The 26,409-nt window shown below is 39.7% G+C and overlaps 7 protein-coding genes across 7 annotated transcripts; 3 read left to right on the top strand and 4 right to left on the bottom strand.

The window, feature by feature from the left end:
- Positions 1-110: 110 nt before the first annotated feature.
- Positions 111-12,506, bottom strand: FOA43_000394 (uncharacterized protein; the record flags this gene model as incomplete). Its single annotated transcript, XM_038920726.1, has 1 exon — positions 111-12,506. The coding sequence occupies one exon, from the start codon at positions 12,504-12,506 to the stop codon at positions 111-113; it is 12,396 nt and encodes a 4,131-aa protein (XP_038776654.1).
- A 186-nt stretch (positions 12,507-12,692) lies between these two features.
- Positions 12,693-14,333, bottom strand: FOA43_000395 (uncharacterized protein; the record flags this gene model as incomplete). The annotated part of the gene is made up of 1 exon (XM_038920727.1): positions 12,693-14,333. The coding sequence occupies one exon, from the start codon at positions 14,331-14,333 to the stop codon at positions 12,693-12,695; it is 1,641 nt and encodes a 546-aa protein (XP_038776655.1).
- A 1,217-nt stretch (positions 14,334-15,550) lies between these two features.
- On the bottom strand, positions 15,551-17,278 carry FOA43_000396 (uncharacterized protein; the record flags this gene model as incomplete). The annotated part of the gene is made up of 1 exon (XM_038920728.1): positions 15,551-17,278. The coding sequence occupies one exon, from the start codon at positions 17,276-17,278 to the stop codon at positions 15,551-15,553; it is 1,728 nt and encodes a 575-aa protein (XP_038776656.1).
- Positions 17,279-19,609: 2,331 nt separating this feature from the next.
- FOA43_000397 (uncharacterized protein) lies at positions 19,610-20,587 on the top strand (the record flags this gene model as incomplete). The annotated part of the gene is made up of 1 exon (XM_038920729.1): positions 19,610-20,587. One exon carries the CDS (start codon positions 19,610-19,612, stop codon positions 20,585-20,587), a length of 978 nt encoding a protein of 325 aa, XP_038776657.1.
- Positions 20,588-20,974: 387 nt separating this feature from the next.
- Positions 20,975-22,627, top strand: FOA43_000398 (uncharacterized protein; the record flags this gene model as incomplete). The annotated part of the gene is made up of 1 exon (XM_038920730.1): positions 20,975-22,627. The coding sequence occupies one exon, from the start codon at positions 20,975-20,977 to the stop codon at positions 22,625-22,627; it is 1,653 nt and encodes a 550-aa protein (XP_038776658.1).
- An 834-nt stretch (positions 22,628-23,461) lies between these two features.
- Positions 23,462-24,862, top strand: FOA43_000399 (uncharacterized protein; the record flags this gene model as incomplete). Its single annotated transcript, XM_038920731.1, has 1 exon — positions 23,462-24,862. The coding sequence occupies one exon, from the start codon at positions 23,462-23,464 to the stop codon at positions 24,860-24,862; it is 1,401 nt and encodes a 466-aa protein (XP_038776659.1).
- Positions 24,863-24,977: 115 nt separating this feature from the next.
- FOA43_000400 (uncharacterized protein) lies at positions 24,978-26,114 on the bottom strand (the record flags this gene model as incomplete). Its single annotated transcript, XM_038920732.1, has 1 exon — positions 24,978-26,114. One exon carries the CDS (start codon positions 26,112-26,114, stop codon positions 24,978-24,980), a length of 1,137 nt encoding a protein of 378 aa, XP_038776660.1.
- Between the last annotated feature and the right edge of the window lie 295 nt (positions 26,115-26,409).

A 26,409-nucleotide genomic window follows, 5' to 3' on the forward strand; every position in this document is an offset into this window, starting at 1 on the left:
GTAGATGGCTAGATGTAATTGGTAGAAAATTCACAATCTGCTAAACCCCCCCATACAATCGATTACATAATCAAAGGATTAATGTATTCTACTTTGTTACAAGATTTATCCTAAATGACACCGACAACCTCTTCGAACAACATCTTAGCCTTATCGAACACCCTCTTACATTGCTTCTGCTTGAGAACTAAATCTGCGTTTTCAGGCAATCCTACCCATGCAACTGGCTCAACTTCTGGTAATTTGCTAATAAAGCCTTTGAAGTCATCGTTTGGTGATCTAAGATCATAGCTATTTGTAAGAAGAAGGTTCGATCTTCCTTCGAAACAGTCCAGCGACAAAACTTTGTTGGCGAGAGAAGTAACAAACTGAAGATCACTGTTCTTGTCGATCTTGCCTCCAAACACAATGCGACCAATAAATCTTGCTATCCAATCAAACGGTATAGTATCTATGGTGACTGCAGTTCCTAATATCTTTTCGCAGTTAGCCAGTGATTCGTCAATAAACACCTTAGAGAATGCCAAATCGTATTCGTTGAACTCGTAGCTCTTTTCAAATCCTATCGGGACAAACCGTAAGCGTTCTTTTAACACACTATACAACCAAGCCAACAAAAAGTATATCTTCTTGGATTCTGGAGTAAGACTATCTTGTAGGATGCTCAATGCTCCATCTTTGGCCAACAATCCGTCTTCCAATATCAATCTGACACCCGGAGCCGTCTCAAATACTACTTGCTTAGACATTTTGCAAAGAATGTTAGTCAATTTGGCGTTGACAGAACATGCCAAAAACAATTTGAAATCCTTATGCTTTCTCAACGAATCATAAAGTTTAGGAATCAGATCCAAGAGCTCATTAGATAAATCAACATTCTCAATGACAACCCACTGATCTTTCTTGCATGCCTCTTTCAAGAGTTTAGTCGCCACTTCAAGACTATCATTGGATCCTACGGAATAAGTGACCACTTGCTTTCCAACACTCTTGCCATGGCTAATCACCTTGAAAGAAGCAAAACCTTCTAAAGCCCTCAAAACAAAGAGACTTGATTTATTTATGGCATCTTCGAAACTTTGTACCCCAACATCAGGTAATCTGACTGTTGCATCATCTCTGACTAGTCGACTGTAGTCATTAGCTAAACCACAAAGTTCATCATCCCCCTCAGTTACAAACCTTCTTTCTTCATGGTTCGGGTTATACAAACAATTTCGATAAAAATTGTATACCAGCAATCCTAATAATGGTCTGTCTACCTGTAGTAGAGATATCGACAAGCACGAATATATTCTTTTCACAAACTGCAAGGTGATCGTATCAATTGTTTTTCCTTTGTGAATGGCTAATACCTCTTGTAATATGGAGGTAACATAGTTATCTGAGAAAAGATACACCAAATTCAATTTCCAGAGCTCGGCCACCATTAAGCAAAAAAAGGTGTACAAGCGAGCCAAAGACTGGTATGAATCGGTAATTTCCGAAACCTCATTGAAGATATTCTTAGACTCTGCTATCTTAAACTTGATCGTGGATGATTCCTTCTTGATTAATTCAAGCTTTTTTGTCAACTCTGCATCGTCAAGAATGCTTTCAGTGGCGTTGTTCAACAACTCTAATAGATCTGTTTCCAATCCTTCGAGTTTCTGCTTTAGCTCACTGTTCGCCATGATCGAGTCCAATCTTTTTTTGTTTAACTCCGGCCTCTCGCTCTTCAACGTCATGTTCATGCCATGCTTCACCAGGGAAGTTGCCGTAAAAGTGAAATTGAATACATTCATTCTGCTTGCGACGAAAGCTATGATTTGAATTGATGGATCCTTGGTGTGCAAATATAATTTAAAGTCCGGTGACATATCCACACTCTCCCCGGCAATGCGGACCAAAACCCGTCCTCCTGTCAATTGCGTGTCGTAAGATATGACCCTGTTTATGGCCGGATCATAGTATTCAGCATCAAGAATGAGTATTGAACCGCCAAATCTAACACAATTTTTGAGCTGCCCCAAGTAATCCTTATCTAAAAAGCTTGTAATCACCAACTTCTTCGGCACTGTGTACTTCTCCAAAAAATCAATCATTAATCCAGTAGGATCGATAATAAAAGCATAACCATCGGACACCTCTGAAGTAATACCCGCCACATTCTCCATAAATAAATCATCGTTTGGAAGCCCCATTCTTTCCCATTTAAGCACTTCACCAACATTCGCAATACTACGAGTAAAGGACAGATATTGATCAAAGTTGATGTTCAATTTAGTCAATTTCGACATCCACGTAGTCCATAAACTCTGACGAACCTTTTCGTTGTGGGGACCAGCAAACGTCATGAAACAAGCCACCAATATCACGTTTCCAATCAAATCTTGGCGCTGTTGCTCAAACTCAACAATACTACTCTGCCATCTGGTTCTCTCGTCGCTTAAACTTTCCAAAAGTCTGATGCTATGAGCAACTTTAAGCTTCACATTACTCATCAGCGTCTTGATATTCTCCGTATCTCGAATCAATTGACTATATTTAAGCTTCGAATCCTTAATACTCTCGCGTAAATCTGCTACCATGCCATCAATTGCAATAAGTTTGTTTTTCGTTTCTAAAGAGCTTTTCTCAACATGCTTCATCTCTTTCCTTAATGGCTCCACCTTCTCAAGGATCATAGCATACCGAAGCTGAGCCTGAATCCATAATAGTAATGGTCCACAGGCCTTACTGGCTCTGTTAACAGACTCGTAGTTGTATATCGAATTGGACATATAATGTTTGTTCATGTAGCCACCCAATTCTTTTGAAAACTGCCTCTCGGTGTCGTACTCGACGATTCTAGCAATGAAGTCATCCTTTCTAATGACATTTTGGACGTCCCTCCACGTCCTAACATCAAATCCAAGAAAGACGCAAACGCTTTCTAATGTGAGCTTGATAGCTTCTGGAGGATTATTCATGGACCTCATTTCAGTAAGATGCTGCTTTTTGATATTCTTGACACCTCTTGAAGCTTCTTCAATCAATGGTTCAACCTCGGAAAGTTCAAGATATACAGTTTCTCTTCTTTCCTTGATCTTCTTATCTTGAGACTCTAGTAGAGCACGGATTTCCATAGACGCTTCCTCCTTCCTTTCGGCTTCATTCTGCTCGGTAAGCATCTTGTCTAACATTTGCTGTGCTTCTTGATCCTTTTGATCAAGCTCTTCCTTCTTAGCTTGCAGACTTCTATTGAGATCCTTTACGCTAAGCAATGTTTCTTTGAGTCTATCCAAACCAATCTGTATATGCCTATGATATTGCATTAATTCACCCTCTTTCTGGATGAATATCTTAGAGAAATTCTTCATCAACGATATGAACTTGAGAGGAGAAGCTTGAATGGAAAGTTGACTATTATTTCGATGAAGATTCATGCTCGTATAAGCATCAATAAGCGCATTGACGACAGCATTACGATATGACTTAAAAGTGCTGTTCTTTGGAGGCTCATAATCTGATTTATCAAGAGGCAATTTCTCCAGAAAGCCACTAGCAACAGTTAGTAAAGACCCAGCGCTCCAGTTTCCCATCCAAATCAAAACACATCGATTGAAAAGTGCTGGTGAAGAGAAAATCCGAGGAGCATTTGGAAGATATGGATTGCTCATCGTAAACACAACATGCAAGTTGGCCGACACTTGCTGAGTGAACCATTGATATAACTCCTCATCAGAACTCAAGTATAAACCAGCCTCTTGCGATGCCCGAGACACAGTTTCCATTAGTGAACTGTACTCATCACCTTCAAACAAACCAGGTATTTCAGCATTTGCGAGAAGAGTATTCATACGTTCTAGGAATGCAGACTCTAGAATAGTAGATTCATCAATAATGAAACATAACTTTTCTCCCTTACTACCGGTTCTTATCATTAACTCTTTGAGAGTCTTATCAAAATCCTCCAAAGAATAATTCCTAGAAACACTCAGAGAAAATACTTTGAATCCATTCATCCATGAAACAAACCTGGTAAGTGTCGTTTTTCCACTACCACTTGGACCAACCAAAATCAAATGTCCCTGTGAGTTCTTCAGTGCCCTATCAATTTTCAAAATATGCTCTAGCATATCACCGTGCAAAACAAGGCTGCAATTAGCTTCTTCCTCGCAGAAGACACGAAGCCTTCCATCCACAAACTTGGAAAGTTCAACAATATTAACCGATTGGTAAGAAAATGATAACCAATCAGAATACATAATAGGCTGTCTTAAAACTATTGAAAGATCGGCATAAGGGAAGCACTCGGATGCCACGTCCGTAATCATGCTGAGAGTCCAATTTCTGTCTTCTTTAAATTCCAGCTTGTCTGAAAATAGACGAAGGGCCTCATATGCCCACAGGCGAATAAGCCCATCAACAGTGAGCGAAGTAGAGTTTTGGATACTGTGAAACATTCCCCTGACCCATCTTGTCAACTCTCTTGGAGAACATATGTAATGAGCCCTAACTTTCCTATCGAACTTAATCCTGAAACGGCCGTACACTTCGAGCATAGCCGTTGTGAGGGCATCGGCATAAGCCTGTAAATCAGGGACCATCTTCAAAAGGGCTTTGTTGAATGTAGTATAAATCTGCTTCAATGACTCTTCCCCGGGGTAATCCACCATCAGAACACTGGTGTGACGAAGAAAACGATCACTGAGCTTGTTTCGACCCGGATCTGTGGGTGGATTACAGGCACCAACAAATTGAATACGTGATATATGAACCCAATCGTTTTTTCGGCTTCTCCAAAAGCCATGACGAACGATAAGCTGTCTAAGAAATGCGATGACCTTTTGGGTGCCAAACCTATCAGAACTTGGCAAGTTGATTTCATCGCAGAATACTACCATCCATTTATCAGGATTAGAAGGCTGTAACACTACACCATTTGGACCACTCTTGTAGACGCAGTGCTGCTCTAAAGTCTTTAAAACAATACCTGGGGAAGTCTCTTTGGAAAAGTTTATTCCCGTAAAATCGAACTTGGTGGATCTTCTCAACGCAGACATTAAAAGCATTGTCTTACCTGCTCCAGGTGGACCTGATAAGACAACATTTCTGTGCTGTTCGAGAAGAGAAAAAATCAGATCTTCTGTTCTAACGGTGTCCAAAGTTGGGATCACGGTATCGGGCTGAATAACCATTTGAGGCTCCAAAGAAATGATGGGCACACGAGACTGGAAATCAATCCATCCGGAGGTTTCAAAAGAGACATCGGTGTATACCAATGAGCCATTTAAGGAGTCTTTGAGTCGGATCAGTGGATATAGAGATATTAGTTGATTGCAAAACTGTTTTCTGTCATTCAAACCAATGTCTCCGGCGAATGCCCAAGCCAAAGAAACCACAGCCATTTTTAAGAACACTTCACTATAATCTTCATTAGATAGTGAGATGTTCTCGACTAAGAAGTCAAGAAAGAGATGGAACTTGCGTGATAATAAGACCATGAAAGTTTCCAGGCATCTCATCAAATCAGAAGCCATTACGTGTTCATAGGACTTAGAGAAGTTCCAGATGTTTTGAAGAATTTCAGAGGAGATCACTGAACAAATGTTCTTGGCGAAATTGGTTTTGAGCTCCGCAACCGACAACCCAGCTTGAATTAGCTTTGAGTTATATGCCTCTTCGTTGTCAATAAAACTATGTTGAAATTCATGAACAAGAACGGCATAGTTACCAGCTAGATCAAACATAGAATCAGCAAACCAAACAACACCGCACCTACTAATTGTAGCCGGAGTGGCATAATCCAATCTCTCCACTTCAAACACCAAGCGCAAATTATCGGGAACAATAAGTCTCTCTCCATTAGGAAGAGTGAGTATTTTGTTATCATCCAAGACACTATTTAAATTCTCTACCCATACGGGATCAATGTCACCATCAAGAATTATCCAAACATTCTTAGTGCTTTCACCCCTTACATTTTCATTCACACTTCGGATAATCGATGTTAAAACCCCGTCCGTCCAATCATTAGTTGCATAGTCTAAAGAGCCGTAAAGCTCTTCTTTAGTAAGAGCTTTTGGATCGATAGTATACCAGAGATTTTCGGAGCCAGTTGACTCTTTCAATGCCTGCATGAGACATTTAAGCATTATAGTCTTACCAGAGCCCGGCTTTCCTACCATGATAAATCCTTGATGTGCTTTCCAAATCTCATAAAGTTGAAGACATTTTGATAACCATTTATCATCAGTTTGGATAGACATCCTCTCAGCTGCCAGGCCGATATCTTTGATTAGCTCTTCGTTGGCATCAAATGCATTGTACTCGATGTCAAATACTTCGATGGAATCAAAGAAAACAGGTTCGTCCTGCGGTATCAACCTCGGGAGAACGATGTTATGCATTCCCTTAACAATAATCTGAGACTCGAAAGTCTGGCCATGATTGATTCCGTCTTTACCTTTATGCAACCGTTTGATTTTACCACAATTCAATAGCGTAGCCTTTAATGCACGCAAACCAAAATCGTAATGTGATTGTTTGGAAGATTTAGATTCCAAATCGGCAAAAACAGAGACAGCTCTAGGTGCAAGATATTTAGCATGAACGAAGCCCTGAGAAATGAGAATGGCTTCGGCAATAACCAAAGTATCTGGCCTAACAACCGCAAAAGAACGGTATTTACTCTTGAGATTATCAGGTAAATTTGACCTTCCGGCATAAGCTGGATTGCTTGTAATAAAGATACCCGCTTTTTTATTGACTTTCAATTTCTTCCCAAGTAAATCGATCTCTTCGGAGCCATCGGAACCTAGAAAACCTTCAATCTTCTCAATCTGTGTGGACATAGCGGAAAGCATTTCCTCAGTGAGTCGGTTAAATTCATCAAAACAACCCCACGAACCGGTTCTACAGACCCCGACCAAAATTCGAGTAACTGCATAAAAATCAAATGTCTCGTCACAGCAGAATACCAAAACCATTAGACCCAAGTTTTGACCCAAGGCCTTGACCGATTCTGTCTTTCCTGTACCTGCAGGACCAGAAAGAGAAGCACCGAAGTTCTGATTTAATGCTTCTGTCATAGCACAAAAGGAATTGTTCACAAGAGGTGTATAAATCAACTTTCGAGGACATCCTAGGTATTCAAATCCGTAGAAAAACGAGGCATTTCCCTGTTTAACAACCAAGCTTTCAAGAAAATCTCTATGTTCGCTATCAAAGTAGTACCTCTGTTGGGATATCCACGAGAAACTTAACAAGGAAACATCTTTAGCTGACAGAAGTTCCTCAAGAGCTTGTCTCTGATGAAGCGCTTCAACAGTAACATTCTCTAACTTGAGTTGTTCAAGCGCCGTCAATTTTTCAAACACAAGTTTCGCAAGCAAGATAAGGAGCTCGTCGTACTTAACTGCCAAAGACTTCAAGCCATTTCCATTCGCGATTGCCGCTTCTGTTAGAGATGTCCACAAAACTTGCAAGGAGACAAGAAGTATCTGGTTGGGCAGATTCTTCAACCAAGACAAAAACAGGGTCTCTTTAGTGTCTTCCCATAGGGTATTTAATTTCTTTAAGGAAGGAACTAATAAATGAAATATAGTTTTCTTAATAGCGATTTCAAGGGAAGAGAGCCAGTCTGAAGCTGAACATGGATGTGTAATTGTAATCGAAGCATGAAGTAAAACATGCTCGTACTCAGGGGAGACAATACCAATAATCATCGATCGATCTGAGTCATACTCTAAAGAAGAGATACCAGGAAACATTTTATTAATATGCCTAGAAGCGACACCCACATTCGAGGCATTTCCCACAACTTCAAGAAGATTATCGTTTCCCACAAAATAGAATCTTGGGAATAACTCCCGCTGCTTCTCTAGGTATCCAGATAGCGACTTCTTAGTTTTCGAAAAGACCTGAAGAGTTTTTTCAAATGTGTGAGCTATACCAGGAACTGTAATTACATCCAAAACAGACTTCACCCTATATGCAGATCTTAAGATAAGGTAAAGTTCAGAAGTAACAGTATCGAACCGAGTGGATTCAATGGTAAGTAGCCTTCTGATATCCTCATTCTTCTGAAATATTCCAAACAAATATATCCAGTCCTTCTGGAGAACAACCCAAATATCTAGAATATCATGGAGCTTACCAATCTTATTTTCCAGTATGGTGATTGTTTCTCGGTAGTTGCCAACGAGAGGTGAAGATTTCATGCTTACCAAAGAATTGAGATCGGCTTCTACCTTATCAAACAAACTACCCCAACTTTTAACAATCAGGTAATCGTTGCCAAAGGGTTGAAGCTCGAAGGTAATTGAAGACCAAGACTCTTCGATTTCCTTTAAAGAGTCAGCCAACAACTTCTCGGATTGGGCTTCCTGAACGACTGTCCTCAAAAACTTTATGTGCTTAGCTGGATTGAGATCCAATACATCGCCAAGAGTTAGCTTTTCGGGAACGTGCATTATCTTAAGATTCTCAAAAATCCGATTCCAATGATCAAATGTCATTGCATCAACTTTCAAAGAGGCTAAGATGGGAACCACATGAATCATTCCTCTGATTTCAGATTGGATATCAGAAAACGCTGAGTAACCACGAATCCTGATGGGTGTCTCTCTCGAAAAAGCAAGCATATCCTCCAATGCCAGCCTTAAAGTACGAGGTGAGAAATCCTCCCATGAAGTGCTCTTGATAACACTAATCTTACCGACAAGGGCATAAATACAACTCCATATCTCCTTATACTTTTTGACTTGACAGTCAACGTCACCTATGTCACAATCGATAATTACGTCCAGACCTAAGAGCTTTGTGGAGTTAAAAATCATCTCACGTTGATGTTTCAACTCGTCGAACATTCTTTCAAATTTGTCGATCTCACTGGTAGCCACATCGATATTCAACTTGTTGATGATGCCGAGCCAAGCCTTCCTGGCTTGAATTACTGTGCCAGACAACTCAGAGGCCTTTTCCTGCACTCTGGAGCAAACAATTGACTTATTGGAGTTAACGCGTCCAAACCGATCATCAATCAACTCCAAAAACGATGAGCAATTGTCAGATACCTGTTTAAAGTAAACCCAATCCCTCGGAAACTTAAATCTCACCTGTAAAAGGACATCATTCCCTGCCTTATAGGTGCCCAGGGCAACCTCAATGTTGTCTAATGATCGCCTAGTTGTGTATATGAGGGAACAAAGACAAACAGTGGATGAACCCGAAGTGAAGTTCACTGATACCGATTCAAGTTTCTGTCTCAGCTTAGTTATTAGCTCATTTGTTATGGACATCCTTTTGCCCAAAACTGTGGCTAACTTCTGGGCCATTTTTCTTTGCCAGACATCATATTGAGCATTTACTCTAGGCTGCACTAAAGAATAGTCAATAACTAACGGACCTAAGAGATGTTTACTATCAACTGTATCAACAAGATTTCTAGATGTGGTAAGGTCTTTGAATGCATCAAGCCAAGAAGTCAACTCAGAACCAATTGTTGCCTCAATATCATCAAAGTTCAGTTCCCAAAGATATTGAAGCTCTATCCACTGAAGAGTGTAGCGAGAAGCCACTTCGAAAAGCTGACCTATCTTCACGGCAATGTCATTATACTTTGCTGACAAACGACTGGTAATGTCCAACAAATTGTCCAAAGATCTGGTGGACGCAACCACATTAACATCATAGTGTTTACCAGTAAGAAGTTTTTGAGAGGTAATGACTTCCATATTCTGATTTAACAACCGGATCCAACGACTTTTCGAGAATTCCAATTGGGGATGAACAATAATGCTCAAATCATGAAACAGAATCGAGTGCTTGACACATGGAACGATACTATGGATATGGCTATCTAAAGAAAACTCCCTGGAAAGATTATCCAATCTTCTTTCACACCTCTCGATAAGCATGCAGGTCATGGTTTCGTTAAGCATATGAACCAGCTCTTCAATATTCTGAAAGCCATTTGCAACCAATGTATCAACTAATTTTTGCACGGAAATAATTAGGGATGCGATGCATTGCTTGTCATAGTCCACACTATTGAATTTCTGAAGAGTGTTGACAAAAGAAGGTCTAATATTTTGCAACAACTCAAACTTTCTGGTGATCGAGACAATTTCTGGACCCAAAGCCTCGACAGTTTTCAATGTCCGTACTTCATCGACGTCCGTAATATTCGACGATATCAAATCATGAGCTTTGTATATGTTGCTCCAACATTCTTTCAAAAGAATTTTGACCGAGGATAGAGCTGGCTCAAGAAGAGGCTTCATAAGAACAGTTAATTCTCCAAGACTATCTACCTGTTCCATCATGTTCTCATACCCAGCCACAGACTGTAGTAAGTTGATTGTATAAGGGTAAATAAAAACAAGTTGTTGAGCATAAGAGTGAACGCTTCGTGGGACAGAGAATCCAAGAGTCTCTAAACTATCCACCTCATCTGAGAGATTGACAGATTGATTGTCAAAATTCACTTCGATTCTTAACCATTTATCCATTTTCTGAACAATCAATATACGCTCATTCATGATGGGAGATCGTAGATGATCAATGGCCCTATGTGCCCAGTCATTGAAAATACCTTGAATATTCAATTTTCCGCTGATAAGATCAAGCTGAGCGCCTATTTTCTTTCCTTCAGGATACAGAATCCAGTCTTTAGTTAAAGCCACCTCTAATTTTTCTATTAACTCTTGAATACCAACTTGGATCTGCTGAATCCAAACAAGGTTGGCAGTAAACGGAGGAAGGTTTCGCAGTTGTAGTATCCGCCAACTCTGTTGCCGCAGATCAAATTGAGACTCCAATGATTGTAAATCAGCCTGCAAATGGTTCACAAGCTGATCTTGGTAATCTTGAACAGAATTCCTGATACTAGGTCTTTTCAAGAGAAAATCAAAATCCCGGAAAATGGTAAACATCTCGTTGGTGTTTGAGAAAGAGAGTTTGAGAGCATCCCGTAGTTTATCTGCAATTTTGTACTCAACAGCTTCAATCATTTCTGTGTACACTCCTACAATGGAAGCAAATCGCCTTTTTCCAGCACGTGTAATATCTAAAAGGTCATCATTAATGAGAACATCATATACACCTGAGAGTAATGTTCCCACGTCTATTTTCATTGACTTAGAAAGTTGATGAATTGAAATTGAAATCTCTTCATATTCATCCCGAATTCCTTTAATTTTGTCTAATCTTTCCCGTAAACAATCAGAGTTTTCGACTTTAACTACCATGAACCTTTCAGATCTTTTTCTAAGTAATTCCCTGGCCAGAACAGTAAACTTCTTAATACACTCTTTGATAACTTCCAAGACTCCACAGGCTTGTAAATTAATCTGCGTAAACTCATTGTAGGAGGTGTCCATGAGTTTCATCTGTTTTAAAATTTCGAGTATGCGATCATTGGCTTCAATAGTGATTACCTGGACTAATAGGACCGCACGGTCAATGGGATACTGTATCACTTTAAGCTTTTTGATATGATTGAATATGGCTATAATCGCCTCCTTGATTTTGACAAGGTCACGTGATGACGTGAGTTCTCCTATAGGAAGATCTCTTAGCAACTGGTTATACTTTGAAGTTGTAGTAAGAGAGTTTCTTATACCAGAATCCGAAAGTAACCTGGAGCCACCATGAAATCGTTTTGTATCCTTTAGTAGTCGCAGCGTTAGAAGAACAACAGGGTCCTGCAACTCATTTTCTACCGAACGCAATGCAAGCTCTTTGGACTCCCAAAATTTAACCTCTTCAGAGGCAGTTCCATGAGTCAAGTCATAAGACAAAGACACAAGATTCTGTATTTGCTTAACCCAGTCGCCTGCTATGGATTGTAGTCGATTAAGAAAGGAGGAATCCGCAAGAAGTTGAGGATGAGCATTCGCAATGACATCAATATCATCATTCTCAGCAACGAGGGTTTTAACAATAGGGTCAGCGGTAAGGAGCAAATTGGGTGTTTGAACCACCTGCTGTAAATGTTCAAGAGATGATATAAGCTCACTTATCTTCTTCTTAGCTACACTGATTGGTGTTGAAGTGCCATACAGTTGATCATTGAGATGGGCACTCGTAATGACATCGAAGTAGGTCGAAACGACAGATGACATTATGCAGCGAAGCTTATTCAAGTTCTCAGAGTAGGCCGAACCCTCTAGAGGTAGTTCACTAATGAGTAATTGGTCTTCAATGGGCCTTTCCTGGACAATGGTCCCTTGAGATTTTGCTATGATAACAATTGAAGAATATGTGGCTGGACTGACGGTAAGTTCCTCAAGAATGGCAAAGTCATTTGCGGATCTTACCATATAAAGCGAACGTTCATTTGGGCTACTGATAAATTCGGATATTAGTGTAGAATTGGTTGAGAGAGTAAGTTTTTCAATGGAAACGTTCAGTAATGAACTGATGACAGGACGAATGTAGCGTATAAGCTGATCAGGATCAATCGCGCAAACCTTCAAATGATTTTCAGAGGTATTGAGAGATTCCGACTCCTCGCTAGTCATCTCAGATTGAATCATTAAATGACGTATCAAAGAGAGCTGTATAATGGCTTTGACACGTTCGTTATGTTTACCTAAAATCAGTAGATGATTCAGATCATTTCCCCATTCGCGAAATTCAATTTTTTTTTTTCGCGCGCTTTTATTTAATTTCGTTTTACTCGATTAACCCATTGAGGATCCATTTAACTATACACTGTGTGGCTACTTTCTCTCAGTATGTGTGACCCATATCTTCTCATCGAACTGGGGTCTTGGAACTGGAGAGAGAATTCTGTCAATTTCATAGCCGCTGTCTACGTCCTCCTCTTCCAACATGAATTCCGTTTTAATGGATGTATGGAACCTCTCCGGACCAAAGAACATAATTATCAACAAGTATCCAAAGACACATCCCATGAATATGCACATTACCTTACCGTAATCGTAGGCGTCAGGACCAAGACTTGGTAGTGGAAATTGTGCACCTATTTTTGCCTCGATGGTAGAAGATGCAGAAGAAGCCAAATTACCAAGCTGATATGCAGTACCAGAGATCATGGTTCTTAAGGCACTTCTTGACGTGAGCTCTGTTAAATGAACGGGAATAACACCCCAGGCGCCCATAACAGCGAATTGTAAGAGAAAACCGCAAGGAATAATGTATTGTTCTGTATGTTTGAAGAATGTTGGATACAAGAAGGCACCTCCCCAAATGGCACAACACAGAACGGTCATTCTACGACCTAAGAACTCAGATATTTGACCCCAGAAAAGACCACCCACACAACCCCCCAAATTAACAACCACGTTTGTGATAGTAAGAGCATTTCTGCTCAACATTGCTTGTTTCTTCAACATAGTTGGGAATAGATCCTGTGATCCATGGGACATAAAGTTTGTACCTGAAAGCATAAGCACTAAATAGATCATGAGAGGCCATTCAGTTCTAAAAGTCTCTTTTAATTCTGAAGAAAAGGTGATTTCAGTAAGACCCTCATCATCATTGGCGGTTTGCTCTCCTAATTCTCTGCTTTCTTTGACCTGTTTGACCCTTAAATTGTGCGATCTTTTAGCCTCCTGCATTTCCTTGAAATAATCAAGCTCCCCAAAAGTTAATCTCCAGAGTAGTAAAAGGAAAGGTGGACCAGCAGAAAACCAAAAGAGAGCTTTCCAAGTGAAACTGGTTGTCTCAAATGCTCGGAAGAAAGCTGTAGCAAGAACATATCCAAGAGAGTAACCGGGAAGGAAGATGCCACTGAGGAAACCACGTGACACTTGAGGAGCATCTTCCAATGCTGTAGCGGCCGCTAGACCATAGCAGCCACCCATGGCAATACCAAACAAAGAACGAATGGCCAAAAATTGGGACAAGTTAGTCACGAATCCTGTTCCAATTTCTAAGACCACAAATAAAAAATAGCACACACAGAGAGGCCACTTTCTTCCCCAACGATCACCACAATATCCAAATATAACTGCCCCGATTGATCTCAACATTAACACCAATGTGATTCCCCAAGTGATATTCTGAACTCCTGTATTCAAATCCTTGGCAATGTCACTGACACAGACGGAAACACAGAAGAAATCCATAGAATCCACCGTCCACGCTAGGAACCCATGGGAAAATAGATTCCACTGGTGTCTATTCATTGCTTTAATTGCTTCATAAGGATTCAAAGTTTTGTTTTTCTTATTCTTAGCTTTAGCAGGAATGGCAAGAAGAGTGGATAATCTCGTTCTCAAGTATTTCCAGCATGCTTTTGGAGACACATTTGCACTAGGAGTTCTCGTTGGTGTATGCTGATCGTTTGCTAAAGACTTTCTTGAATCGAAACTCTCTTGATCGGAAATTGCGGACATTATAATCTTTGAAACAACCAAAAAAAATAATATGATAGATTATATGTTTTGCAACCGAATTTTTCCTACTCTTAGATCTATTCTGGTGGAAGTTTATACATAGTTATAGCTTTTCAAGAATAGAAATTGGATGCAATCCAAGTACACAAAAACAACCCCGCTTGCCTTTGAACACTCTACTCGGGCTATAACCTATTCCCCATTACATTGGCGTCAACTTGAAAGAAAAAGAAAAATATGCAGTGTATTTCTTTTTTAGAGACTAAACTATGAAAAATGGAAGCTATAACAATAGGACTCAATTGGAACTGTCACTGGGCAGACTGTGGGGAAACGGAACCTGAAAAAATACGAATATCTTGTCTCCAGCATAAATAAAAGTTTCAGAACAGAAGGTTTGCTCGTAAACACGGAGAAAGGTCGGAAAATATAGGAGCGGAGAGACATTATATAAAAAGCAAGAATCAGTGTTTGAGGGGAGCATCTATTCTACACTCTCTCTGCATGGTCTTCATATAAATTCTCCATAACGTATTCCCATTGATCTTTTACTCCTCTTATTTAATTGTAAGGTCTCTCAAGCCCAAGATGTCGAGAGCGGAGAATCAAAATAGTTGATCGATTTCATCCTCTGTATTCCCTTTTTGGGGTATTGAATGCTGTGTGAGTGCCGATGATTGATTGCTTCCGTATTCTTCGATTGGCTGTCAAAAAACAATAAGCTACAATCTTTCCTATTGCGGTGAGGGGGTGTTTTCTTTTTTTCTATTTTTACGCGTATGAATATTTTGCAGCTATCATCAAGTGTCACTACGACACTGAGGAACAGAACCCTTAGGGGAAAAGAGGCTATCAAATTGAAAAATTCAAATGAAAGAGGGGCATTATTTTTTTCCAAAGGCACTAGAAAATATGCTGTAGATCTCAGATTTTGCCTGATATACAATACCCAATGCACGGCATTAATACAGCAACGATGATTAAAAACAGCATGATACATTACCGTTCCGAGAGCCGATCTCCTTGTTCCGTTCGTCCTTGGCCATGTCTCTTGATATTCCTTGTCTTCAATCTCTCGATTCGTCGTTAACTCCGTAACGAGGAGTAGCTTTTTTTAGATTACATTTTTCATTTTCATTTTCATTTTCATTTTCATTTTCGTTTTCATTTTCATTTTTATGATTTCATAAATTCATTCATTTATTGTAATTAAGAATCTAAGCATACTCACAAATCCATTCACTTGATTTACCTTCAACTCTATCAAAATATTCACCGTTCATCACCACCAAATTGAGAGATGGTAAACTGCTTCCATAGCTCTCAACGTACTCCAAGAAAAAGTGCGAGATACATTTGGTTAACGGTTTGAAACAGCTCTCATTAAATTTGCAATCATTTTTATCCTGAGATTTGAAATGTGAAATACCATTACCTTTGTGGAAATTCCAGTATGTATCAAGAGGAGGATATTTCAATGCATTCAAATTGAAATCTTCAATCACCCGTGAGGCCATCACTCTACCGGCACTTCCAAATAGTATCGGGGATATCATATCTGTCATGTAACCATCAAGACTGTTGTAATATTGGTGATGCATGATATAGTAGTCAAATAAAGATAGATAATCTTTGCAGTGAGAACATTTACAACCGTTCCATAGCAGGTCCGAAATGATCTGCTCGTAGCCTGCCGCATTCTCAAGAAAATGTGGTAGCACCAAGGTTTTTAGTCCTGTTAGTTTAGGTAGTGTTGCGGCAAATAGTCTCTTTCGCTTCAACCAGTTACCCTCGATGCCATTACCCTTAATCCCATTACCAATATTGAAATCGTTAGGGGTATCGTAACTAATGCAAAGATATCTGATCGAACTTCTGTGCTTCATCTTACTAAGCAAATCACTAACATAGAAGTCAAATTTCTCCGAATAGTTATGATCTTTGTGGACAGTGAACTGCTGAATTGCCATTCTAGTAAGATCAAAGTCCTTTTTCACCGTAATATTATTAACCAATTCTTTCAAGCAATCACAGGTTATGTGATCACATCCCATGACCAACTCTAAACTTTTGAGGGTTTCTCTATCCACGTAATTTAGCAACTGAAGAGCTAATCTTGTGCTGATAACATTATAATCACTGAAGCCATGGTAATGAAGAAGTCTGAGTGCTTTAAACTTGAACGTCAACTTAGGATTATCTCCGATGAGGTATTGCAAAAATCTCACCTGAGCATCTTCATCGTTGATAATAAGTGAGTCCAAACGACCAATTTGATTGATGATATCTGGTTTAGAGGTCTTTAGGTCGAATCGATTTGTCGTCAATTTGTGAATAACTAAAGTCTTGATACTATCTGTCAAGCAGTCGAGGTACGTTAAATCAGTTATATCAAGCCTCTCCAAACGAGGTAATAACAAAATCTGCTCCTTAGTCAATCCGGCGATGCCCCTTGATGTATCTCCAATGACAGTGAATTGAACCAAGTTGACGGATCGCTTCTTAATGAGATCAAGAAGCTTGAGATTGGCTGCAGGAAATGCTGCATTATCGTCGTCATTCTTATCATTGATAGAATTTGAAGAAAAAACTCCTTCTTCCTTTCCTGTATAAACAATTACCCTTTTGATGAATTTGGCTAACTGCTCGTTGATGGATAATGATTGAAGCAACACTTCCTGTCTGACATTATACAGCTTTCTCTGCGATTCGGTGCTTACCAAAGGATTGCTGGATCCGCCGATTATAGTGGCCAAAGAGCTGCGAAAATCCGACTTAGAGGGAATAATCGAACTGATAGTAAATATTAGATTTTCGTAGAGCTCTGGCTGGACCACTTGGTAAAACTTATAGTTGACAAGACATAGATTGAATTTGGCCTGTTGAGGTAATAGATCTATCACAAGTTCAAGGATAGAGTCGGGGAGCCCTTCTAGTGTGATCATAACTAAAGATCCGATTGAAATAAAAGTTGTATAGTAGAAGAAGCTACTTGCCGCATCAAAAGGTCAATGCAAAAATGAAAACAAGACATTGTCAATGGCTTGATCTTTAGTGCTAAGTTTGGTACTTCAGATCTCAACATATTTTTTCTCCGGATAGCTGTTGGATCAGGCAGTGCACATCAAGCAGAGCGAGGGTCAACTGTATTACCGATTCGATAAAGATGCAAATAAATGTAACATAAAGACGCATCTAATAATCATAAAGAAAGTGTAGGCATATTCTTCGTTTAAAGCTGTTCTACATATTCATGAAGTTACAGTAAATTCTTCGAGTCCTCGAAATTGTTTTATTAGGGGAAATACAACCGCTGAGGAACTACACTCAAAGCCTAAAACGGTAATAGCGCTAAGGATTATAATTATTTCTTTGATGAAGGCTTTTCTTTCTTATGAATATCACAACTCAACCACCACGTTCCGATTCTTGGTATATTACTCTGCATTCGGCAGCAAATGAACCTGTAGTGAACGAAATAACAACTCTATTACCATCTTCTACGATTCCTTCTACTCGGACCGATACTTATGATTCGAGAAGTCAAAGAAGTTTGTCTTTCAGCCTTCACCAAATATTGAAACAATGGACAAAACGAATACTGGAAATTCCACTCATATTTTTATCCAATAATACAAAGACAACTCCCTGTCCCACGGAAATCCAATATTCTGTATTTTCAGCTCCTCCGGGAATTAATCTCTTGATGGAGGATTCTACAGAACAATTAGAGTCCAAGAGAAAAGAGTTTGATTTAATAGTCAAAAAAGCTAAGACGGCAATTACTCTTGATACAGAAATTTCTCGTCCAAAACTGATATCTGCAGGATCCTCCGGTTCATACTTTATAAATGATTGTCAAGGAAACATCATCGCAGTATTTAAACCTAAGGACGAAGAGCCATATGGCCCATTGTCACCGAAGCTACTTAAGTGGATTCATAGGAAATTATTTCCTTGCTTCTTTGGTCGGTCGTGCCTCATTGCGAATACTGGTTATATTTCGGAAAGCGCAGCCAGCTTAATGGATAAAAGGTTACAGATATACATTGTTCCTTACACAAATATTGTTTCACTATCATCGACAGCGTTTTACTGTCCTACATATTTTAAACATTGTGGAAGCAAAGTTGGTTCTTTCCAGCTTTTTCTAAATGGGTATATGGGAGCAGATCAATTCTTCAAGACTTATCCTTTTCCAAATAGTCCAATTTGGAGAAATGCCAATCTTGTTTATAAACTCATACAAGAAATTGAAAAGTTGGTTATATTGGACTTTATTATTCGAAATACAGATCGTGGCCTTGATAACTGGATGATAAAATTGGATCTCTCAGATCCGGAAAATCCAGGAGTAAGTTTGGGGGCTATAGATAATGGATTATCATTTCCTTGGAAGCATCCAAATGAATGGAGATCGTTTCCTTACGGCTGGATATTTTTACCGTTGAATTTGATAGGAAGACCGTTTTCCGAAGCAACACGTCGTCACTTCCTAGCAATTCTAACTTCTCCCAAATGGTGGGAAGAAACCATATACCTACTTGAACTACTATTTCAGCAAGATTTGACATTTACTCAAAGCTTTTTTCAAAAGCAACTGGAAGTGCTCAAGGGTCAGGCATGGAACGTAGTTGAAACTTTAAAGAAAGCCAACGAAGGACCTTCGAATTTGATAAGGAAGACGAGAATGTTGGTAGTTGATCAGAAAATCGAAATCCCGTCTTCAAGTCTTGCGTGCTCGCCCATCTTATATCTAAATGACTCTGAATTACAGCTTTCTTGCGCTCAGACTTGTCTACACCAATCCATCATTGGTGAACAAAATTCTAGTACTTCCAACATCTCGTTCAACGATTACAGCTTGTCTCAACTTAGTCTCAACCAGCTGGCTACAAAATCAGTTATTATTGAGCAACTCAATCCCGTACAAAGCAAAAATCCCGTCTTTTCCTGCTGTTAGTCCGCCTTTTACACTATACCTTATTCTTAATAGTGGTGTCCATACCTTTACATCCTTACACTTAATAGTGATACCTTTGTTTTTCGACTATCTAATTTTTTATTCTATTTGACGATCTGATTTCACATTTGACAAGTTTTCCTTCAAGTTTGACAAATTTGGCAAGTTCGACAAAGAATGACTCCCCGTTAGAGTTTTCAGATTAGACGTTGAATCCTCAAATCGGTATCGAGCAGATTCTATTTATCTGATAAACTTTTCAATAAATTCATCTTTTCTTTATTGTACTTGCTTTTAAGCAGCAGCACGATACATGATGACCAGATCTAAGACTCCTCTTACTATACCAAAGCAAGCAGATCGAGTTCTTTCGATTCAATCTCACGTAGTTCATGGATACGTCGGAAACAAGGCTGCGACTTTCCCACTTCAAACTCTCAATTGGGATGTGGATGTGCTTAACTCAGTGAATTTTTCCAATCATACTGGATATGGTAGTTGGAAAGGGCATAGTTGTACAGGTGAAGAGATAGAACAACTCTTTGAAGGACTTGAAGGGATACATACGCACTATGAGGCCATTCTTACCGGTTACATTCATGGCTCATCTGCATTGATGTGCGTGGGCCAAAAGTGTATCTCCATAAAGAGTTCATATCCTGAAACCTTGTGGCTTTTGGATCCCGTTATGGGTGATGAGGGTCAACTTTATGTCAGCGAGGATGCCATTCCCATTTATAGAGACATTCTCTGCTGTAGACTGGTGGATATCATTACCCCGAATCAATTCGAGTTGGAGTTGTTGCTAGATGTTAAGATTACTAGTCTTGAATCTCTCAAAGTAGCTGTCAACTTGGTCCACAAGGAGTACAATGTGAAATACTTGGTAATCTCTTCTTTAACGCTAACAGCTGAAGATTTGGGACTCGGATCAGCGAAAAAGGGAAAGATGTACAGTTGTATATCATCTGCTGAATCTGGTAAGATAGTCTTCTTCGAAATAGACAAATATGATTCCTATTTTACCGGGGTAGGTGATCTCTTTTCGGCCCTTTTATTGGACAGACTTTACAAGACTCGAGACGTTATAATTTCCACCAATCAAGTTTTGACCATCATGTCCAAAGTTCTTTATGTCACTAGAGAATTATGCTTAAAAGACTTGGGTAAGGAGGTCAAGGCTAAGATGGGGGACTCCCGTTCAATGAAGGAATGCGAACTAAGAATCGTTGAATGCATGGATATGTATTCGGAAGATGACTGTGACTACACTCCGTTTGAGTTGTCATAGGTTGTAAGTTTGTATACATTTAACTCGTAATATGATTATTCAATTTAACTTCGGGGGAGCTTTCACATTCACGTGACAACGCATTTTTATGGGTGAGATCAATTGCACGTGACTTGAGAAGATCTTAGCAAGAGCCGCCTAACCTTTTTCAGATGGAATCCACAGTTAACTATGAATCTTAATTAACAAAGAAGTCAGCGAGTGCATGGCCGGAATCTTGATTTATTCAACTGTTCGACTTGCTTTCCTCTTTTTTCTTTCCCTTCTCATTTTTAAGTTGTTGCATTGCTTGCCGTCTTAATAGTTGTCTTGATATAGCTCAACTGCATACTGTGATATAAGCCTTATTGTATTACATCTCTACACCGGATAATCATATCTGAAATCATGCTTACACCACATGGAGGAGTATTACAGGATCTCATTAAGAGAGATGCCTCTAAAAATAAGCAATTGCTTATAGAAGCGGCAAACTTAAAGAGCATTGTTCTAACGGAGAGACAGATATGTGACTTGGAGTTGCTTCTTAATGGAGGCTTTTCTCCTTTGACCGGATTTCTTAACCAAAAGGATTATCAGGCTGTTGTTCATAAGATGAGATTGACAAGTGGAGTCATCTGGACCATTCCTATCAATCTAGATGTTTCGCAATCTGTTGGCTCTTCACTCAAATCTGGAGAGCGTATCGTTCTTAGGGATCCGAGGGATGATGCCCCATTGGCAATCATTACAGTTGAAGATGTCTACAAGCCAGACAAGGTTACGGAGGCCAAAGAAGTGTTTAGAGGTGATCCTGACCACCCAGCAGTTCGTTATTTGTACGATGTAGCAGGTGAGTACTACGTAGGAGGAGCGGTTGATGCGATTTCTCTTCCTAAGCATTATGATTACACAGATCTTCGTAAGACTCCCGCTCAGTTGAGATCCGAGTTTGCCTCTAGACATTGGACTCGTGTGGTGGCTTTCCAGACCAGAAATCCCATGCATAGAGCTCATAGGGAGTTGACTGTTCGTGCTGCACGTGATAAATTGGCTAATTTGTTAATCCATCCGGTGGTTGGACTTACCAAACCAGGCGATATCGACCACCACACTCGTGTTAAAGTATATCAAGAGATCATCAAAAAGTATCCAAATGGTATGGCCCAGCTTTCCTTGCTTCCGTTGGCTATGCGGATGGCTGGGGATCGGGAAGCAGTCTGGCATGCTATTATTCGTAAGAATTACGGTGCTACTCACTTCATTGTTGGTAGAGATCATGCTGGTCCTGGTAGCAACAGTAAGGGAGTTCCCTTCTATGGTCCTTACGATGCTCAGGTTCTTGTTAAGAAGTTTTCTAAGGAATTAGAGATTGAAATGGTTCCGTTCAGAATGGTTACTTATCTTCCCGACGAAAATAGATATGCCCCATTGGACACGGTCGCCGAAAATACAAAGACTCTCAATATCTCTGGTACTGAGCTCAGACTCAGATTGAAGACTGGAGCTGCTATTCCTGATTGGTTCTCCTATCCCGAGGTTGTGAAAATTCTTAGAACGTATCATCCGGCGAGACCCCATCAGGGATTCGCTGTTTATTTGACTGGTTTGCCTTACTCAGGAGTTTCTGCTTTGGGATATGCTTTACAGGCCACTTTCAATCAGTTCAATGGTAGAAGACATATTACCCTTCTTGATGGTGTCAATATTCCTAGAGATACTTATCCAGTGGTTATTTCTGAGCTGGTTCGTGCTGGGGCTGGTGTCATTGTTGCCAATTCTGAAGAGAAGGACAAAGAAATTCCAACTATAGAACAGATTGCGGAATTGCAGAAATCTGTTTCTAAAGCCGGATCTTTCATCTTGGTTTCTGTCAATACTCCGTTGGAACAATGCCTCAAAAATGATAGATTTGGATTCTATGATGAGCATCCAGAGGCAAAGGATTTCAAGGCTCCTGAGAACGTGGACATTAGCGCCGATCTCAGTGATGATGGTATATACGAAGCTATTCAAAAGGTTGTACTCTATTTGGAGGAACAAGAATTCTATCAGTTCTGATTATTTCGTTGTTTAGTACATCGAAATTTCAATAAAAAAGAAATACATTTATCCATATTTGTAGCCGCGACAATCCCAATTTTCCAAATCGGGAAAATACCTTTTCTACACTTCTCCTTAATGTTTCTACTACTGACTTTAACTGCTAATCTTCCTCTGACTGATTCTAGGACAGAGGATTATTAGGGTATTACAACACCCAACATCTAATCACATATAAAATAAATTCAAAAACTTTTGTGTTTTACACGTCCACAGTGTATGTTTTTTCCGACATCCGTGCCAATTGTGAATTTTTTTTTAATTGTTGGAGTAGCAAAATTTTTTCCAAACCGACCTACCGTCCGGCTAACCTGGTAGGCGACGGTCAGAAAAATCATCCAAGAAACACAGATTATTTTTCCCATTAATTATCTACATCTTCTTTCTCTTTACAAAGCTAAACGGTCTTACTCAAAGTGGTTCTCAGAGCGTTGAAATTTCTCTTCGAGTGCTTTAGCGAATTCATTCTCCTTATATAAGTGTTTTCTCTCAGCGAAAAAGCATCTTTTCTCAGTCTCAGCTTTTTTTCGTTCCCTCAGTTTTTTTTCTAGTTAGCGAACAAGAACATTGAACTGAAGCGATTTCTGACAGGACTTGTCTTCCCTACGCTTCTACTGTTCTTAGTGATAGCCATTTTTCTAACTTGGCATTGCTCCTTTAGAACTGCATATTTTGTGCTGCTTTTAACGGCGGAATACTCCATTATTTAGCTTCATTTTTTTTTGCCCTTGTTTTCATCAACATCGATTTTTCCCGGATTTTTTGTGTTGCATCCTTACACCACTACATATCATGCCTTCTGCTAGGTTCTACTATATCGACGGTAAGATATCCACATGCCGTCGGTGCAAACGAAAGAGAACACTAGATGAGCCTCCTGAGCATCTTCAATTCAAGACATGTTATCGTTGCCGTATGATTGAAAGAGACCAGAAGAAGGTGAATCAAGCCAGAAGAAGAGGTAGTAGCTCAAGACTCGATTCTCCTTCTCTCTCTCATTCGCATCATGCTCACAGAGATATAGCCAGTTCTTATTACACACGTGGCGGGCCCACGGCTACATCCCATGCTCCTGCTGTTTTCAACCCGATAGGTGCTGCAAATTCTGTCGGGGATGTGGGAGTTGTTAATAGAAATACTTCTTCCAGTCTACTGACAAATGGTCTTAATGTTCCTGACGTTAGTACTATGAACTCTGACAACTTAATCAACATCAACCTTGCCAACAGTTTTGCTAGAGGCAACTCTGCATACGTTTCAAAGGGTAACGGAGCAGGAATTGTGACGCTTGATGGTGCCTCTATTTCAGCTGCCGCCGCTGCTGCTGCCGCCGTTCCTTCTACGTTTAACGCTCTCAACGTCATTCCGCTTGGTAATGCTGGTGATGGTAGTGTCGCTCATGGACGTGTCTCATCCTTAACTCCTTCCATCTTCAATGAAGGCCTTTATTCGTTCAACATTAGAAGCATAGATTCAAAATCAAATCCGTTGAGTCTTCCCCAGGAACAGCAGACACTGATCCAGCTGTCATTTTTGACGAAATTACACTATGATCAACGATATACAAACTCCCTTCAATATAGTGCGCTGGGTCTGCGAGCTGATCAATGTGTTAATTGCTCTCGAAATATTGCGACACCCAATGGAGGCAGGCAGCTTTGTGATGGTTGTCTATCCAGACCTTCTATCGTTCATATTTTCAACTATTACTTGACCGTTTTAAAACTCAATAAGCGTCAGGACTTGTACAAAGTGATATTTGTCACGAGGATTTCTGTTGACAATCTCCTCAAGTCTTCGTTGAGTGCGGATAGATCCAGATCGAACATTATCAACAAGCTTTACGATAGATTTATTGATCCAATCAATAATGTCACTGGTGCTGAGTTCATCTTCATGAAAGATGACATAGATCATGAGACAAACGGCAATAGTGAGAAGTCGTCCAATCATGCCCGGATATTTCCCGTGATCAAACGATTTTTAAAATGTGCCAAAGATCATAGTTCATTGACTACTGTGAAGGAAGAGAATATTGATCCTGAAGCTCTTAAACTAGAAGGATTTAAAGAAAACATATATGTTCAATCCTCAAAATTGACACATCGCGGTTGCAACTCGCTTATATTCTTAGACTATGATATGAGAAATGGGGATTTAATGATTTGTTTCTCCCACCAAGTTCATCAGTAAATCTCATAATGGAAGGAGATTCTTCTGATAGTATTACTCTTTGCTTATCTCACACATATTTAGCCGGAGCTGTTCTGACTGTTTATAACCTTAGTTAAATATATTCTTAGATTATTTATACTGTAGCACTCGATTTCATATGAATCGTCGAATTGATAACTTGTCTTCCCATCAACATATTTTCTCTGACGCCTGTACTGGCAATCATGTTAGGACTTCCCGGCCTTAGAAGAAGGCTGGTACGAGGTATAGCTCCGTCAATTGCTAGTTTGAATAGCTCTCCTCTGATAGCATTAGTAGAAATTCCCTTCTCTAATAAAATAGCACATATTCCGGCAACAACAGGGCTAGCCATAGAAGTGCCGGACATCTTCCTAATCTGGGAATAATCAAAAGGATTATTTGATAGACTAATCACATCAACACCACTGGAGAAAATGTCCACACAACGACCCCAATTCGAAAATCCTGCAATTCGGTCCTTTTTGTCGTCAATAGCTCCTACTGTTAAGGAGTAGGATGATCCTGCTGGGGACGTTCTGCAAGCATCCATGTTACTATTTCCGGCAGCCACTAGGACAATCATTCCTGAATCAACCGCAGCTTCTATAGCGGAGTCCAATATTGAGCTTCTTGCAGCTCCAAGAGACAAGTTCGCTACTCCTGGAACATCTTCTTGTTTACGATGATTTACTGCATATTCTAATCCAGCGATGACGGATGAAAGGGAACCCAGTCCAAACCTGTCTAGTGACTTTATGGATATAACTCTAGCTTTCTTTGCAACACCGTATGTTTTAGATGCAACTACACCTGCAACATGAGTACCATGTCCAACATAGTCTAGGTGTCTTATATCTTCAGAAAAATTTGGTCCTAAAATAGCCCTTCCTTCAAATTCCGGATGCTCAACAAATACTCCCGTATCAATAATGTATACGTTGACTCCCTGTCCTAAATGAGCTGTATCATAAAAGTATTCCGAATCTTCTTCTTTGTCAACAGCATTTTCTTGAGTGAGTCTTACTAAATGAGCTGGTGTATCCGACTGGACTGTATAATCTACAGCACTGACAACGATGTCAGGAGTGATTCTTTCGATTAAAGGATTGTCCGTCAACCTCTGAACAACGTCGTTAGTAAACTCACCAACTATTCCCTCAAACTTCCCAAAAGAAAACACTTTTCTAATACCAGAACGAACATGATTGAATGCTTTTATCTGATCATCTTGAATGCATAATGCCTCCATTGTTAGTGGTTTCTTCATCTGAATTAAGTACTTAGTCGGTTTATGCCATGATGAAAGACCATCAACCGGTGCACACACAGAAAAATGCATCAGTGCCAATATTATCACAATTAAAAGATTCATTATGTTTTGTTTAGTCAAATGAAGATAAAGTAATAATAGAAGAATATGATTAATGAACACTAAGCGCTTAAGACTCCCACATTGCGAAATTCCTAATTTGGAAAATACCTGAAAAAGTATAACGATTCGAAATTCTCAAGTAATAAAAAGACTAGCTAAATGTACTCAAGTA

This window comes from Brettanomyces nanus, chromosome 1, assembly GCF_011074865.1.
Source record: "Brettanomyces nanus chromosome 1, complete sequence".
Taxonomy (NCBI): domain Eukaryota; kingdom Fungi; phylum Ascomycota; class Pichiomycetes; order Pichiales; family Pichiaceae; genus Brettanomyces; species Brettanomyces nanus.